At 42.0% G+C, this 18,525-nt stretch overlaps 1 protein-coding gene across 1 annotated transcript in view; it reads left to right on the top strand.

The window, feature by feature from the left end:
- Window positions 1–338: 338 nt before the first annotated feature.
- The window catches only part of DLAT (dihydrolipoamide S-acetyltransferase), a 37,371-nt gene continuing 19,184 nt past the window's right edge, over window positions 339–18,525 (top strand). The window contains exons 1-7 of the mRNA XM_080641806.1: window positions 339–897; window positions 1,336–1,437; window positions 1,752–1,876; window positions 2,032–2,182; window positions 7,919–8,045; window positions 10,040–10,227; window positions 11,284–11,437. Of these exons, the coding sequence (XP_080497932.1) occupies window positions 619–897; window positions 1,336–1,437; window positions 1,752–1,876; window positions 2,032–2,182; window positions 7,919–8,045; window positions 10,040–10,227; window positions 11,284–11,437 (1,126 nt within the window). The 5' untranslated portion in view covers window positions 339–618. The remainder of the gene's footprint in view (window positions 898–1,335; window positions 1,438–1,751; window positions 1,877–2,031; window positions 2,183–7,918; window positions 8,046–10,039; window positions 10,228–11,283; window positions 11,438–18,525) is intronic.

An 18,525-nucleotide genomic window follows, 5' to 3' on the forward strand; every position in this document is an offset into this window, starting at 1 on the left:
AATTAAATCTGTAACCCAGCGCAGCCTGCGTGGCTCGGGCCCCACCGCAGGGTCAGTCCGGCCGGGAGCGGCGCGGGAACGCGGAGCACCCTCGGGCGGTTCCTATCCCTCCGGGCGCGGCCCAAACCCCGCCCTGGGCCTAAGGCTCCCGCGCCCATCGGTCCTTCCGCTTTTCTTCCTTTGGTCACTCCCTTCAGCCCACCTCCCCGGACCACTCTGCGGTTAGCCCGGCTCCCGCCACCGGTCTAGGCCTCTCCCTTTAGGGCGTGCCCTTCATCTCGCCGGGCCAGTCCCGTACCGAGGCCCCTCTCCGCGGACCCCACCACCTTCCGCTCCTCTCAGCGTCTCCTCTCCCAAACAGGCGCCTGCGCAGGCTCCGCTCAACTCTCCCGCCCCCGTCGCCCTGACCCTCTTTGGACCACCCTTTCCCCGACTCGGGGGGAAGAGGGAAGAGCGCACGTTCCTTACTATCCAGGGTGCGAGGGGTGGGGCGAGTCTTTGGAGCCCGTTTACGACAACGTGCGGCTGCGCGGCTTGGCTGACGGCAGTGCCGCACCGCTCTCGGGGAGGTCACTCCGGAGACGGCGTAGGTTTGGGGGTGTTGGGGTCGGTGATACAATGTGGCGCGTCTGTGCGCGACGGGCCCAGGATGCGGCTCCCAGGGCAGGGTTCGGGGCTCGGTGGGCCGCCTTGTGGGAGGGGCCGGGAGCCCCGATCGTCACCGCGCGGGGTGGTCTGGCTCCGGCTCGTTGGCCCGGGGCGACCCCTGGATATTGTGGAGTCCGCGCAGTCTGCGGCTGGCGCTCCGGCCCGTGGACCACGCCGCGGGATCGCTTCCTGCTGCAGCTTTTGGGGTGGCCTGGCCGCCGCTGTTACAGTCTCCCCCCGCATCAGAAGGTGAGCCCCAGACCTGCCCTTCGCGGGACCCTGTTGTCCTTCAGGGTCGACTTCTTGGCCGTGAGTCTTCCTCAGAGGCCTCAGCGGTCCTCCACCCTCTCCCCGTATCTGCCCTGCACCGTTCAGTACCCAGCTTTGCAGTCACTCTGCAGCCTCCTCTCCTGATCCGTTCCATTGAAATAAGAGCGCCCAGCCTGGGGCTCTGGGTGGGTGTCTGCGAAGGTACGTGCTCCGTCAGAACCGCGGGACTGGGAGCAGGAAGCTTGCTCTGGAGAGGTTCTGGCGGTAGGAACTCGCTTGACATCCCCAAGTCCCCAGTGCCCAGCGGGTGGCGAGACTCAAACTCTTTGCATTAAATTGAATAGCATGAAACATTAAACGAGACTGAGAGTTAGGTAGCCCGTTTACATTTTAGTGTTTCTTCTTTTTCTCCTCCAGGTTGCATTGCCCTCTCTTTCCCCCACAATGCAAGCAGGCACCATAGCCCGTTGGGAGAAAAAGGAAGGGGAAAAAGTCAAGGAGGGTGAACTAATTGCAGAGGTAAGCTGTTTTAAAATATGGAAATAAGTTAAAAGGGACTGAGTTAGCTAAACTGAGCATTAACTTTCTGGGTGGGTAGTTAGTTATTCCTTTTGCTTAAGAAACTTAGATGTTTATTTCAACTTGATATTAGAGAAGCTTGGTTAAATTGTCGCAGCTAGCAGAAATGAATTTTTAGCTAAGTTTTAAAAAATAATTCCTTTCAGCTCTGTGATAGAGGTTATATCTTCACACGAACTGTAAAATTCTAAACACAAGCTGATAATCTTCATACTTGGCAGCACAAGCCTAAGCTCCTACTTTTGTGTTAAAAGATTGAAACTGATAAAGCCACTGTGGGATTTGAGAGCATGGAGGAGTGTTACATGGCAAAGATACTTGTTGCTGAAGGCACCAGAGATGTTCCAGTTGGATCAGTCATCTGTATCACCGTTGAAAAGTGAGTAGTACCCTGGTAATTTTTGGAATTTAGGTGATTAGTGGACTATTTTAACTCAATTGAGGAATTAGGAGTTAAAGGCTCCTAAGACTCCTGTAGGAGCTAAATCCGCTTTATAACCCCCCTTATACTTATGCATTCTTTCTCTTCTTTAGACCTGAGGATGTTGAGGCCTTTAAAAATTATACATTGGATTCGGCAGCACCCACCCCACAAGCAGCCCCAGCTCCATCCCCTGCTGTCACTTCTTCGCCACCTACACCTTCTGCTCAGGCTCCTGGTAGCTCCTATCCCACTCACATGCAGGTGAGGCTCAGCCTCTGGGTGTTAACTCTAGAAAGTTTATTATCTATTCATTAGTTTACATAGATGGCTATCACATTCTGGAAACTGGCATTAAATATGGCTACCTCTTGTTGTGAAAGTAAATAGAAATTTAAACATGAAAATTGATAACTTTTATTCCTAGTTGTTATTTCCAGGTGTGTTATTCTCAGCCACAATGTAGTAGCAAGATAATACTTGGCATTTTTCATTCACGACATTATGTTATATATTGAGGATGATTTGTACTTACATATATCTACTCCCTGTATAGATAGAGTTTTTAGTAGGCCTCGAGTGCTGTCTGTTGAATGAAAGTCCTCAGTTGGTGTTTTCCTTTGCAATGTGGTGTTCTGTTTTCTAAGAGAGGGTGAAGTAGTCCAGTAGTATTAATAAATGAGAGAATTAACAATAAAGAATAAGTATAGAATAGACATATAGCATTGAAACAAAGCTGAAGGCAACAATCACAGTTGATTCTCTTAACTAAACCAGTTTATTATATATTAGGGTAATCCCATGTATATTTGTGTGTTTCTGATACTAGAAATGGATAAAAACCAACTGCCTCTGTAAAGGATTAAGATTAGAACTTTTCCTTTACTTAGTTATTTGTAGAAATTTCTATATAAGAGTCTCTTTTGTGTGAACATAATGATCTACTCCATGATCTATTAACAGTCACTCATGATGAAGTTTTGCCTGGTGTTTAATTCACGTATTTATTTCATCTTGTTCAGCAAATCCTTTCTCACTACATAACTCTGACTTCATTTCTCTCCATTTCATATCTGTGGCTTTATATTCAAGGGTTAGGGCTATGTCTTAATTATCCTAATTTTTTGTTGTTGTTAATCCTCACCTGAGGATATTTTTCCATTGATTTTTAGACAGAGTGGAAGCGAGGGGGGAAAGATAGAGAGGGAAAGAAACATAGATGTGAGATACATTGATTGGTTGCCTCCCACATGTGCCCCAACCAGGACCCGTGATCAAGCCTGCAATCGAGGTACATGCCCTTGACTGGAATCGAACCTGGGACCCTTCAGTCCAGGGGCCAATGCTCTATCTACTGAGCCAAACCAGCTAGGGCCCATATCCTAATTCTTTTTTAGTGAGAGTTTTAATTAAAATTATTGGAGTAGTATTAAAATTATTGGTTTAATTAGATAAATTTCAGGTGTACAACCTTATACTACAATACATTTACTCTGTTATGTGTTCACCATATGAAGTCTGGTCTCCTTCTGTCACCTTGTATTTGATCCCCTTTATCCTCCTGCTAACCCCCTTTCCTTCTGGTAACTACCATTCTGTCGTATCTGTAAGTTTGTTTTTGTTTGTTGCTTTTTGTTTTGTATCCCACATAAGTGAAATCATACAGTTCTTTTTCTGTCTCACTTATTTAGCACAATATTCTCAAGATCTTTTCATGTTGTTGCAATGGCAGTGTTTCATTTTTTTCATGGCTAAGTAGTATTCCGTTCTGTGTATGTGTGTGTGTGTGCTTGTGCTTTTATGTGTGTATGGTCCCTCAAAAATGTATGCACACACTTTGAATAATTTTAAAGGTAGTGTTTATTTTTTTATTTTTTATTTTTTTAAAATATATTTTTATTGATTTCAGAGAGGAAGGGAGAGGGAGAGAGAGACAGAAACATCAATGATGACAGAGAATCATTGATTGGCTGCCTCCTGCACGCCCCACACTGGGGATCAAGCCTGCAACCCGGGCATGTGCCCTGACCGGGAATTGAACCGGTGACCTCTTGATTCCTGGGCCGACGCTCAACCGCTGAGCCACACCCGGCTGGGCAAAGGTAGTGTTTATTAAAAATACATTTCATTTTCAAAATTGAGCTATCAGCTGTTATAGTGTGTATACATTTTTTGGGGGATGCTCTGTATGTACCACATCTTTATCTCAGCTCCACTAATGATAAGTAGATGGAAGATGACAAATTCTGAACAAGAAAAACATTTAAAATTTCTTTCTAATCAGAATTCTAAGTTTTGTTTTACTTTTTTTCCCTGCCTTCGTGAGACATCAATTGAAATGATTTTTCTCAAAGCACTATACAGACACCAAACAAAACCCATAATCAAGTAAGCATCCAAATTCAGTGGACACACAAGCCATATAAATAGGAAGAGAATTTTTAATTTAGATTAGCCAATCTGCTGTTTAGATTTTATTGGGGTGGAAGTGACTTGTAAAGAACAGTTCTTTTTTTTTTTTTTTTTTAATCCTTTTATATTTTGTTTTGTTTTCTCACCTGAGGACTGAAAATATTTTTCCCATTGATTTTCAGAGAATGGAAGGGAGTGGGGAGGAGGGAGAGACACACACACATCAATTGGTTGCTTCCCACAGGTGCCCCGACTAGGGGTAGGGATGGAATCTACAACTTAGGTATGAGCCCTTGACTGGGGAATTGAACCTGAGACCCTCTGGTGTGCAATCTGATGCTCTAACCACTGAGCATGCTAGCCAGGACTGTTTTTTTGTTTTTAATATATTTTTATTGATTTCAGCGAGGAAGTATCGCTTCTCGGCCTTTTGGCTAAGATCAAGTGTGATTTCAGCGAGGAAGGGAGATGGGGTCAGGGAGAGAGAGAGAGAGAGAGAGAGACATCAGTGATGAGAGAGAATCATTGTTCAACTGCCTCCTGCACACCCCACACTAGGGATCGAGCCTGCAGTACGGGCATGTGCCCTGACCAAGAATCAAACTATAACCTCCTGGTTCATAGGTCCACGCTCGACCACTGAGCCAAGCTGGTCGGGTTGTTGTTTCATTATTATTTTTTTTAATTTAATAAATCTTTATTGTTCAGATTATTATAATTGTTCCTCTTTTTTCCCCCCCATAGCTCCCCTCCACCCGGTTCCCACCCTACCCTCTGCCCTTACCTCCCCCCACCACTGTCCTCATCCATAGGTGTACGCTTTTTGTCCAGTCTCTTCCCGCACCCCCCACACCCCTTTCCCCCCGAGAATTGTCAGTCCACTCCCTTTCTATGCCCCTGATTCTATTATATTCACCAGTTTATTCTGTTCATCAGATTTTTTATTCACTTGATTTTTAGATTCACTTGTTGATAGACATGTATTTGTTGTTCATAATTTTTATCTTTACCTTTTTCTTCTTCTTCCTCTTCTTAAAGAATACCTTTCAGCATTTCATATAATACTGGTTTGGTGGTGATGAACTCCTTTAGCTTTTTCTTATCTGTGAAGCTCTTTATCTGCCCTTCAGTTCTGAATGATAGCTTTGCTGTGTAGAGTAATCTTGGTTGTAGGTTCTTGCTATTCATCACTTGGAATATTTCTTGCCATTCCCGTCTGGCCTGCATAGTTTCTGTTGAGAAATCAGCTGACAATCGTATGGGTGCTGCCTTGTAGGTAATTAACTGTTTTTCTCTTGCTGCTTTTAATATTCTCTCTTTTGGCTTTTGCTCTTGGCATTTTAATTATGATGTGTCTCGGTGTGGTCCTCTTTGGATTCCTTTTGTTTGGGGTTCTTTGCACTTCCTGGAGTTGTAAGTCTATTTCTTTCACCTTATTGGCTTGCGGACTGAACCTGGGACCCTTCAGTCCGCAAGCCAGGTGGGGGAAGTTTTCGGTCATTATTTCTTCAAATAGGTTTTCAGTATCTTGCTCTCTCTCTTCTTCTGGCACCCCCATAATTCGGATGTTGGTACGCTTGAGGTTGTCCCAGAGGCTCCTTACACTATCTTCAGATTTTTGGATTCTTTTTTCTTTTTGCTTTTCCGGCTGAGTGTTTTTTGCTTCTTTGTATTTCAACTCTTTGACTTGATTCTTGCGGTCCTCTAGTCTGCTGTTAGGTCTCTGTATAATATTTTTTATTTCAGTCAGTGTATGTTTAATTTCTAGTTGGTCATTTTTCATATCCTCGAGGGTCTCGCTAAATTTATCGGCCTTTTCTAGGAAGTTCTTGAAAAACCTTATAACCGTGGTTTTGAACTCTATATCCAGTCGTTTGCTTTCCTTCATTTCTTTCATTTGTGATCTGTTTCTTTGTCTCTGCATTTTCGTTGCTTCCCTGAGTTGGTAGAGTAGCTTTGTGTGCTAGGTGTCCTAAGGGCCCAGTGGCTCAGCCTCCCCGGTTACCTGAGGTAGACACTCTTGGTGCACCCCTTTGTGGAGTGTGTGCTCAGCCTTGTTGTAGTTAAGTCTTGATTGTTGTTGGTATCACTGGGAGGAATTGACCTCCAGGCCAGTTGGCTGTGAGGATCAGCTGTGTCTACGCTGGGAGAACTGTGCTGGAGACACTCTTATGAGACAAGACTTGCAAAATTGCAAAAGCCTCTGTGCTCAGCTTGGATGGGTGGAGTCTCAGGGCGGAGCAGACAGCGTTGGTTTCCCGTCAGCCCTGCCCTATGAGGCCCCTGGGTCTCGGTGTCCCTCAGTAGTCGCTGCAAGCACCTCTGAGAGAAAGCCGCCCTCGAGTTTCACCTGCTGCCAGACAGTCCAGTTTCTCCCCGAATGAGTCGGTGTTCCCAGAAACTTGCCCGGAACTGGAGTTCAGCGCAGTCGGGAGCTTCCGTCTCCCTCCCGCTTGGGAAAGCCAGCCATGCACTCAGCCACCAGTCCTCTCTGCTCGCGCATCTCCATACCTCAGCCTTTTGCAGCTCCTCTGAGTCTCAATGTGCTTTCCTCTTTTCTTCTAGTTGTAGAATTTCCACTCAGCCAGCTTTTCTGTGGTTCTGGATGGTGTCCGTTTTGTCTTTTAGTTGTAGTTTTGAAATTGTTGTGCGAGGCAGCAGTTTAGGTGTTTACCTATGCCGCCATCTTGGTTTCTCCTGTTGTTGTTGTTTTAATATATTTATTGATTTCAGAGAGGAAGGTAGAGGGGGAGAGAGATAGAAGCATCAGTGATGAGAGAATCTTGATCAGCTGCCTCCTGTACACCCCCTACTGGGGATCGAGCCTGCAACCCGGGCATGTGCCCTTAACTGGAATCGAACCTAGGACCCTTCAGTCCACAAGCCAATACTCTATCCACTGAGCCAAACTGTCCAGGGCTTAATTGATTTTTAGAGAGAGCAGAGGGGGGAAGGAGAGAGAAACATTGATCAGTTGCCTCCTGTATGTACCCTGACTGGCGATCGAACCCACATCCTAGGTATGTTCCTTGACAGGGAATCGAACCCAAAACCTTTTGGGGTACAGGATGACGTTCCAACCAACTGAGTCACCCGGCCAGCGCGAGAGCAGTTCTTAATATTAGTTGTTTTTATCTTGGAAAAATGTCTGGGAAGTTTGGGAGAAATGCAGTTTTCTCTGAGTGAAAATACACAGAGTACAGCAAAATTTTAATGGAATAGCCTGGACCAAGATCATTCTGTGAAAATGAAAAATTCTACTTTAATCTAAGTGTTAGAAAAGTTGAAAAGAGGTTCTTCGTTTAGATATTGAGGACTTAATTTTGACTCTAGAAATCTTCCCCATCTGCTCATTGCTTTTAACTTTGGAGGGTGGGTCAGAGTATTATTGATATGATAAAGCTTGAGATTTGAAGGATTATTTAACTGACGGGACAATGTTCAGCACTAAGCTGTTGCTGTTTGGGGGGTATCCAGCAGATGGGATTCTGGATTGTGATAGTCACTATCATTGTAAAACTAAGCTTGCCTGAATGCTATTGTGTCCAATGCTTTCTAGTATTAAGCAGTGATTGTTTGTTTCTACAGGTGCTTCTTCCTGCCCTCTCTCCCACCATGACCATGGGGACAGTTCAGAGATGGGAAAAAAAAGTGGGTGAGAAGCTAAGTGAAGGAGACTTATTGGCAGAGATAGAGACTGACAAGGCCACTATAGGTGAGATTTCTTCAGCTGTTAATGGTTGAGACACTGAGTTTTCCAATGAGGGAAGAGGATTGCCGTCCTATCCTATAATGAGTGAGTGATAACATGAAACATTTTAATTGTTGGGATTCATTTCCTGGAACAGGATATTTCATAACAGAAGTATGCATAGTCAGATTTGTCAGTTTCAAACTGCACTTCATTGAATCAGGGATATGTCAACTTGGAGATTATTTTTAGGCCACAGTTTGCTTTGTAGCCTTATCTATGTTACTGAGAAGATGTATCAGAACGGTGTTGTCTAAAGTGGGCAAAGGGAACATAACTTCCAAGGCAGGAAATATCAAAGAATGTAAGATGACTTTGAGGGAAAACTGAAACCAGTGTTTAGATTGTCCTCATAGTTTGAGAATGACTGATAGAATGTATATACACATGTTCAGATACCATATTTTCATGTTTTTCCTATTCATTTTTATGCTCAGCAAAACTCATATAGATAATCATATATTTATAATAATACTTACAGATAATTTGTACATAAGTATATTTCTTTCCTGTCCAGTCCCCAAAGATGCAGTGGGAGATGCTGGGCATCCTCTGCAGTGGTTGTTTTCAGATTGTGTTCTGAAATCATGAAATCATTGGTTTTAAACTCCATGATTCCTTGATGGCATCGTGGGGCAAAGGAGGACTTAACAAGTGGCACTCTACTGTGCCCTATTGCCCTCCCTCACTTCTACTAGGGCAATTCCTTATCTTTTTGCATATTGTGTTTCCCCCATAGATTTTATTAGGAGAATGGATTGTTTGTGAAAGAGAGAGAAACAAACAAAAAACATTGGTAACAATAGATCTGCAGTACCTGCTTTGAATGCCAATGTTGCTGTAGAGGCTGGTATTCTAGAGACTAATCACTAGAGAAATATAACCTTGGTTAACTTTTTTTAAAAATATATATTTTTATTGATTTCAGAGAGGAAGGGAGAGAGAGAGAGAGAGAGAGAGAGAAACATCAATGATGAGAGAGAATCATGCCTCCTGCATGCCCCCAAGTGGAGATCAAGCCCGCAACCCAGGCATGTGCCCTTGACCAGAATCAAACCTGGCACCCTTCCATCTGCAGACCGACGCTCTATCCACTGAGCCAAACTGGCTAGGGCAACCTTGGTTAACTCTTTAAACTATTGTGGTCTTGGAGTCCTTTATTTTCTTTTTCTTTTCTTTTCTTTTTTTTTTTTAAATTTTATTGATTGCAGAGAGGAATGGAGAGGGAGAGAGAGATAGAAACATCAATGATGAGAATCATGGATTGGCTGCCTCCTGCATGCCCCCTACTGGGGATTAAGCCTACAACCCGGGCATGTGCCCTTGACTGGAATGGAACCTGGGACCTTTCAGTCAGCAGGCTGATGCTCTATCCACTGAGCCAAACCGGTTAGGGCCTTTATTTTCTTTTTATAAGAAAAGCAGCAGCTGAATAAAATGTAAGTTGCTGACACCATAGAAAACCTAGTAATACTGTATTTCTTAATATTTTGTAATACCCAATATAACATCTTTGAAAAACTCCAAAGATGCTTTTAGTAGCTCCCTTTAAGATTCATGTGGTTCTCATTTATATCAGTATGCTAATGCCATCTTAGAGTCTGTTTGTCTGCCTAGGGCCTGCCCTTGGAGATGTTTTTAGGAAAATGTTTAATACTAACTACTGTCTATAATCTCTCATAGTTATTTAATAGATACTAAATAAAGTGTTTACTTTGTATCAGGTACTGTTTCTAAGTACTTGAAAAATATTAATTCACTTAATTTTCATAATATCCTGTGAAGTAGATAATATGATCCCCATTTTGCAGGTAAAGAAGCTGAAACACAAAAGTTAAATAGCTTGCAAAGGGTTATATAGCTTAAAGGAGAAGAGCCTTTTACTTAAAACTGTACCATGAATTTGGAGGAGTAGTGGAATCCTTTAAGTTCCATAATAGTATTTCTTTCTGTTTAAGGTTTTGAAGTACAAGAAGAAGGTTACCTGGCAAAAATTCTGGTCCCAGAAGGCACAAGAGATGTCCCTTTAGGAACACCACTCTGTATCATTGTAGAAAAAGAGGCAGATATAGCAGCATTTGCTGACTATAGGCCAACTGGAGTAACTGATTTAAAGCCACAAGCACCACCACATACCCCTCCCCCGGTAGGTATGCTTTCAGAATGGAGGGAACACTTATTTATCCCTTTCTAAATTTAGGGATTAGATTAGATGATATTCTAGGTTCCTTCTAGCTCTAAGAGTTTATGAATGAGAAAGGAGATGGTTAACATTTGTGGAGACCTACAAGGGGTGTGGCACTGCACCATTCACCTAACAGCCAGTAATTGGATCCGTGTAGCTTTCCTTTTTTTTTCATGCTGTCTTGAGTCATGCTGAGAACAAAGCTGAGATGACAGGTTCCTTTTCTGCTTTAGATGTTGATATGCATATGGAAGGTAATGCTTTGTTCCCCATTTTCTATAGAATTTACTATGTAATCTTTGTCACTGGCAACCCTCTTGGTGGTTGCATGTTATAGTGGGTCAGGCTTATATTTATAATACATTGGAACCTTGACATAACATGACTTGTTTTGCATAGAATTTAGTCTGGCAGTATATACTCTACACTGTATGCTATATACCTGTAACATGAGCTTGTATGAACTCTAAGCATTGATAACACTGTCAGAAGGCTTCTGCAGATGCCAGAATCATGATGGTGTAGACTAGGTACACATTTCTGTCAGAGAAAATTTGATTTCTCACTGCCATACATTCATGGGGAGCTGGCAAGTAGTAGTTTTGTTTTATTTCTTAAGGTACTTTCAACATGAGACCTTCCAGCATAATTTATTATTTTGAAATTAGGTTTAGTCAAAACGAAAACCATGTTGATGATGTAAGAAAATGAAAATAAAGAAGTGACAAGAGAGTAAAGTGAAGAAAATCTATAAGGATATATATATACTGGTCAGCGGTATTAAATTCCATGCTTCTATGTTATCGTGGAGTAAGATGACTTTGTTCTGTCTTTGACATAAAATAATGGTATTATTCATATATCTATATTATGTTAAGTAGGGAAACTGTTATGATCTTTGGGGGGAAAATGAAAGTTATTCAATTGAAATATCTTTGACTTAAAAAATGTAAGCTGTTGATCTTTCAGACCAATCTTTGCAGTGGTGAATTAACAATTTGTAACTTTTTTAAAAAGGTGACCCCTGTTCCTCCAACTCCCCAACCTGTAGCCTCTACACCGTCAGCCACCCGCCCGGCTACTCCTGCTGGACCAAAGGGAAGGTTGTTTGTTAGCCCTCTTGCAAAGAAATTGGCAGCAGAGAAGGGGATTGACCTTACACAAGTAAAAGGTAAGTCTGTTTCTACGGAATGGAGTTGTAAAGCTAAAATTTGGTTGAGTTTCTTCGTTAAGACCAGTAAGTACAACTGTATGTAGTCATTTTTTCTGGGAGGGTGGGGAGAAGGATGAGGGAGGGAAATAACTCCTTTCTTGCTACCACAGATTTGGGAAACTTCATTGTGCTTTATTTAGTCTCAGATCTACCTATATAATATAGATAGCTTTTTTTCATTATCTATTCATGGGAACTGCTTAATTGTTGGTAAAACTATAATGTGGTTATTCAGCAAAGTTGGTTTATAGGACTTGATTATATAATAAGAAATCTATTCGTTCTAGGCTGACTGAATGTAGCAATACACAAGCACAACATGAAGTTTGGGTGATTAGAAATGACTTAAAAACTGAAGTAAAGCTCCCACAGGGCAAAGAAAATGTTTTACTCATCTTTTTCTCCCCAAAGAAAAAGTATAGCTTGGTGATAAGAGCATGGAGTCTTGAATCACTCCATCTAGGATTTAATTCTGGCTTTATCATTTTCTGTGTAATATTTTCTTTGGTGAATTACTTAAATTGTATATGTCTTTATAGGAATTACGTACTTCATCTGTTTTTACATCTGTAAAACTGAGATAATTCTGTGCATTAAAATAGGTGATGTGCTTAGAATAGTATCTAAGCACTCAAAACATACTTGTTTTGTTCATATTGTTATTATTGCCTAGCATTTAAATAAATGTTTTTAAACTAAAATTAAGCTAAAGTTTAATGTAAGGCAATTAAGATTCTTATTGAGATAAGGGGAGAAATTACTATTTGTGGAACCTGGTTTGATGGCTAGTACTTGTACTAGTCATTTAGTACTACATTTAATTTATGTAACTTTTTTTTTTTAAATTTAATAAATCTTTATTGTTCAGATTATTACAATTATTCCTCTTTTTTTCCCCCCATAGCTCCCCTCCACCCGGTTCCCACCCCACCCTCTGCCCTTACCTCCCCCCCCCCTCCCCGTCACAGTCCTCATCCATAGGTGTATGCTTTTTGTCCAGTCTCTTCCCGCACCCCCCACACCCCTTTCCCCCCGAGAATTGTCAGTCCACTCCCTTTCTATGCCCCTGATTCTATTATATTCACCAGTTTATTCTGTTCATCAGATTTTTTATTCACTTGATTTTTAGATTCACTTGTTGATAAATATGTATTTGTTGTTCATAATTTTTATCTTTACCTTTTTCTTCTTCCTCTTCTTAAAGAATACCTTTCAGCATTTCATATAATACTGGTTTGGTGGGGATGAACTCCTTTAGCTTTTTCTTATCTATGAAGCTCTTTATCTGCCCTTCAATTCTGAATGAAAGTTGGTTTATAGGACTTGATTTTGGTTGTAGGTTCTTGCTATTCATCACTTTGAATATTTCTTGCCACTCCCGTCTGGCCTGCATAGTTTCTGTTGAGAAATCAGCTGACAATCGTATGGGTGCTGCCTTGTAGGTAATTAACTGTTTTTCTCTTGCTGCTTTTAATATTCTCTCTTTGTCTTTTGCTCTTGGCATTTTAATTATGATGTGTCTCGGTGTGGTCCTCTTTGGATTCCTTTTTTTGGGGTTCTGTGCGCTTCCTGGACTTGTATTTCTTTCACCAGGTGGGGGAAGTTTTCGGTCATTATTTCTTCAAATAGGTTTTCAGTATCTTGCTCCCTCTCTTCTTCTGGCACCCCCATAATTCGGATGTTGGTATGCTTGAGGCTGTCCCAGAGGCTCCTTACACTATCTTCAGATTTTTGGATTCTTTTTTCTTTTTGCTTTTCTGGTTGGGTGTTTTTTGCTTCTTTGTATTTCAACTCTTTGACTTGATTCTTGCGGTCCTCTAGTCTGCTGTTAGGTCTCTGTATAATATTTTTTATTTCAGTCAGTGTATGTTTAATTTCTAGTTGGTCATTTTTCATATCCTCGAGGGTCTCGCTAAATTTATCGGCCTTTTCTAGGAAGTTCTTGAAAAACCTTATAACCGTGGTTTTGAACTCTATATCCAGTCGTTTGCTTTCCTTCATTTCTTTCATTTGTGATCTGTTTCTTTGTCTCTGCATTTTCGTTGCTTCCCTGAGTTGGTAGAGTAGCTTTGTGTGCTAGGTGTCCTAAGGGCCCAGTGGCTCAGCCTCCCCGGTTACCTGAGGTAGACACTCTTGGTGCACCCCTTTGTGGAGTGTGTGCACAGTCTTATTGTAGTTAAGTCTTGATTGTTGTTGGTATCACTGGGAGGAATTGACCTCCAGGCCAGTTGGCTGTGAGGATCAGCTGTGTCTACGCTGGGAGAACTGTGCTGGAGACACTCTTATGAGACAAGACTTGCAAAATTGCAAAAGCCTCTGTGCTCAGCTTGGATGGGTGGAGTCTCAGGGCGGAGCAGACAGCTTTGGTTTCCCGTCAGCCCTGCCCTATGAGGCCCCTGGGTCTCAGTGTCCCTCAGTAGTCGCTGCAAGCACCTCTGAGAGAAAGCCGCCCTCGAGTTTCACCTGCTGCCAGACAGTCCAGTTTCTCCCCGAATGAGTCGGGGTTCCCAGAAACTTGCCCGGAACTGGAGTTCAGCGCAGTCGGGAGCTTCCGTCTCCCTCCCGCTTGGGAAAGCCAGCCATGCACTCAGCCACCAGTCCTCTCTGCTTGCGCGTCTCCATACTCAGCCTTTTGCAGCTCCTCTGAGTCTCAATGTGCTTTCCTCTTTTCTTCTAGTTGTAGAATTTCCACTCAGCCAGCTTTTCTGTGGTTCTGGATGGTGTCCGTTTTGTCTTTTAGTTGTAGTTTTGAAATTGTTGTGCGAGGCAGCAGTTTAGGTGTTTACCTATGCCGCCATCTTGGTTTCTCTCTGTATAACACTTTTTGAAGTAAGAATTATCATTCCCTATTTTTTTGGATTAAAAAATAGACTCTTAAGGGAGGTCCCTTTCTGTTAGGTAGTAAAGTTACAACTTGAATCTAGATTTAATTCTAAAGCTTTTATTCCCACTACCCTTATGCTGCTTTCTGTTTTGATGTTCTGCCTTCCTTAATTACTCAAGAAAATAATAACTGGTTATTTTCCCAGTTGTCCAGCTATGGGCACTCAGTACTGGTTATCATCTTTGCATTCAGTTGTTTTGTGGTTAGAAGACAAGCCAGTCTCCAAAGATGCAAGAATAAGATACTGTAAATTTTTGTAATATTGGGTTCTTGTAATAGTTTAAGACCTGTTTTCCCATCTTAATGTATATAACTAGTATATTGTCATTCTTTATATGTTATTAGAACCAGGGACAACAATACAAGTTGGAATAAATTTTAAGGGGAGGAAGGACTGGGTTAATAAGTATATCTGAAGAATTTAGACAAGTAAGATGATTCATTTATTATTTAAACAAATACTCGTTGAGTATTGTCTGTACATCCAACATTTGCTCATAAGGCAGACAGGTTTTCCATGTGAGATGGTTATATTATCAACAATAAATAATTAAATGAACAGAAAGGGAATATGGCATAGTAGTTAAGAGTGTAGATTCTGGAGCTGTAATGCTTGGGTTTGAACCCCAACTGTGGCATACATTATCTCTATGACCTTTTTTGTCTTAGTTTCTTCAATATCTGAAAAGAATTCCTTATAGGTTGTGAGGATTAAATAAGTTAAACACTATCTGCCATAGAAAGAATATATAGTTATTAGCTATAATAACAATAACATTATTATTAAATAAGATGATTTACATGCTAACAAATAAACCAGATGATATATGAGTAACAGGGTCAATATATGTGCAGTTATGATTGCTTTTAGACAGGGTGGTTGGGAAAAATCTTTCAAATGTGACATTAGATCTGACCTGGAAGATGAGTCAGCTATGAGCCAACTATATGGAAAACTGGGGAAGAAGCATTTTAGGCAGAGAGATCAGTAGTACACAGTTTGAAAGTGGAAAAGAGCTTAGCATATTTGAGAACCTAAAAGTGGCCTGTGTTAATGGAGCATAATGAGCAAAGAAAGGGTCTAGTGATAGATGAGGTTGGAAGAAACATGGGTGAGAACATAAAGGACTTTATAGCTTACTAGAGGCCTGGTGCATGAAATTTGTGCACGGGGGTGGGCCCCCCTCAGCCTAGCCTGTACCCTCTCCAATCTGGGACCCCTTGGACATCCCTCTCACAATCCGGGACTGCTGGCTCCTAACTGCTCACCTGCCTGCCGCCTGATCGCCCCTAACGGCCCCCCCTGCTGTCCTGATTGCCCCCAATTGCGCACGTCTGTCTCCCACCAACTCCCCCCCCCTGCCGGCCTGATCACCTCTTACTGCCCGCCCCCCCCGGCCTTGTTGCCCCATGCAGCCTGCTGTTCAGTCGTTACTGTTACTGTGACAGCATCCCAGACAATTTGCTTATTCCTCTGTTAGTATAGATGGTAGAATTTGAATTTTATTTAAAGTATAGTAGGAAGTCACTGAAAGATTAAAACAAAGAACTTACAGTTTTAAAGGATCATTTTGGCTGCTCTTTAAAAATGGATTAAATGAAAGCCAAGACATCTGTTAAGATGTTGTTTCTGGAACTGATGGTGGTGGCTTAGCCCAGGGCTGGGGAACGTCTGGCCCTTGGGCTGTATAAGGCCCACAAAATCACTTGGTCTGGCCCTGTCAAGGCATTCGGGGTGAGTTATTTAAATGTTTGACCAAATACAGCAGGCTAATTTTTAGGTTGATAATTTTGTGTGGCCCTCGAATGATGTTATAAATATTCAAATGGCCCTTGTCAGAAATAAGGTTCCCCACCCCTGGCTTAGACTATGGTGGTGATAGTAGAAGTGGAAAGAAATGGACAGCTTCAAGATACATTTTTTGACATAGAATGAACAGAACTTAGTCAAGGATTGGGTATGGGGACTCAACAGCAGTAATTTCAAAAGAAATGTGTGGTGGAAGCCAGTTTGGATAGGTTGAAAAGTATCTTACATTTTGAGAAAGTAAGAGGTGTTGGGATTGGCCTTTGACAGGAATTAGGGACATTGTGTTTATAGGAGAAAAGGGAATATGGGGTGGGATTGCAGGTTTGGTGGTGGAGGATGGGTAGAATACCTCTCTGGTTGCTGCTATTCAAAGTGAGGATATCAGCTGGAGAATGAGTGTGGCGAGGTTTGAGGTTAGATTGTGTAGTGTTCTCAGAGATTGGGAAAGTGAGTTCAAGGAAAATATAATATCAATATAGTTTTGTGTGTCTATTTTAGGTTTGTGATACAGTTAGTCAGCTAGATGTGTATCCAACCCCCCTCCCCCCCTGCCCCCTGCAACATTAAGCAACTCTGTTGCTGGCATTGAGAAGGCTGACATTTTGGAGTTTGATCAGGAAGTGATTATAACAATGATCCATAGAAGGTAAGATGGGTAAGGAGGAACTGAAGACAAGAGGAAATAATGGATGGGTAAGGAGGAACTGAAGACAAGAGGAAATAATGGATGATGAGAACAGAGGAGTCAGTGGAATGAAGGTCTTGATGAGGTCAAATAAATTTTACAGTAGAGGGAGGGAGTGGTTTAGAATAAGTGAGCTGAGAGGATCATTGATTGTGTGGTGTTTTCTGACATCAAATGTATTTTTTTTCCACACTAACTATCAGTTCTACAACACCAACTGGGTTTCCAATAATTCAATCCTATCATGACACTAACTATCCAGAGTGAGTGTCAGACTCCACAGGATTAAGGGCTCAGTCCCATGAGACACTCCTACTTCAGATGCCAGTTGCAAATCCGGGGACCACCATACTCTTGACCTACTGGCTGTAAATCAGGAGTTCTTAACACCTCTCTCCCCTGGTGCAATAATGTACTAGAATGATTCACAGAACTCAGGAAAGCACTTTATTACCATTTTATTATAAAGGATACAACTCAGAAACAGTCAAATAGAAGATATATATATATATCTTCTATATATATATGGGACAAGGCGTGGGGTGGGATGGGTTGCAGAGCTTCCATGCCCTCTCGGAGTACCACCCTCCCAGCAGAGTGACGTATTCACCAATCTAGAAACTCACCAAATCTCATTATTCAAGAATATTGTTTTAATTTTTATTTATTGGAGAGAGAGACATCGATTTGTTGTTCCACCTATTTTTTTTTTTAATATATTTTATTGATTTTTTACAGAGAGGAAGGGAGAGGGATAGAGAGTTAGAAACATTGATGAGAGAGAAACATCGATCAGCTGCCTCCTGCACACTCCCTACTGGGGATGTGCCCACAACCAAGGTACATGCTCTTGACTGGAATCGAACCTGGGGCCCTTGAATCCGCAGGCCGACGCTCTATCCACTGAGCAAACCAGCTAGGGCTGTTCCACCTATTTTTTGCATTCTTTGGTTGCTTCTTGTATGTGCCCTGACTGAGGATCAAACCCAAAACCTTGGCATATGGGACAATGTTCTAACCAACTGAGGTACCCAGCCAGGGCTCGGGGGTCTTAGTAAGAAGGCGTGGTTGATTAAATCATTGGCCATTGGTTGTTGGGCTCAATCTCTCTGGAAGGACAGATTACTTAGCAAATGTGACCAAAATGTAATCATTTGGGGAGAAACCTTTATTTTTATTTATTTATTATTATTTTTAAAATATATTTTATTGATTTTTTTAGAGAGGAAGGGAGAGGGAGAGAGAGTTAGAAACATCAATGAGAGAGAAACATCGATCAGCTGCCTCCTGCACACTCCCTACTGGGGATGTGCCCGCAACCAAGGTACATGCCCTTGACCGGAATTGAACCTGGGACCCTTCAGTCCGCAGGCCGACGCTCTATCCACTGAGCCAAACTGGTTAGGGTGGGGGAGAAACTTTTAAATCCTAAACCCTGATGTTCAAAGTTTGATTTGTCTCAAAGCTAGCCATATTGTTTTTGTTGTTTCTTTTCTTGATGAAAAGCACTTTCATATCACTATCCCACTTGAAAAAAAATTTCTTTTCAATTGCTGTTGACATACAATATTATATTAGTTTTTGGTGTTCAACATAGTGGTTAGACATTTATATACCTTACAAAGTGATCACCCTGGTAAGTCTAGTACCCATCTGACATAATACAT

This window comes from Plecotus auritus, assembly GCF_963455305.1.
Source record: "Plecotus auritus genome assembly, chromosome: 9".
NCBI classification, from domain to species: Eukaryota; Metazoa; Chordata; class Mammalia; order Chiroptera; family Vespertilionidae; genus Plecotus; species Plecotus auritus.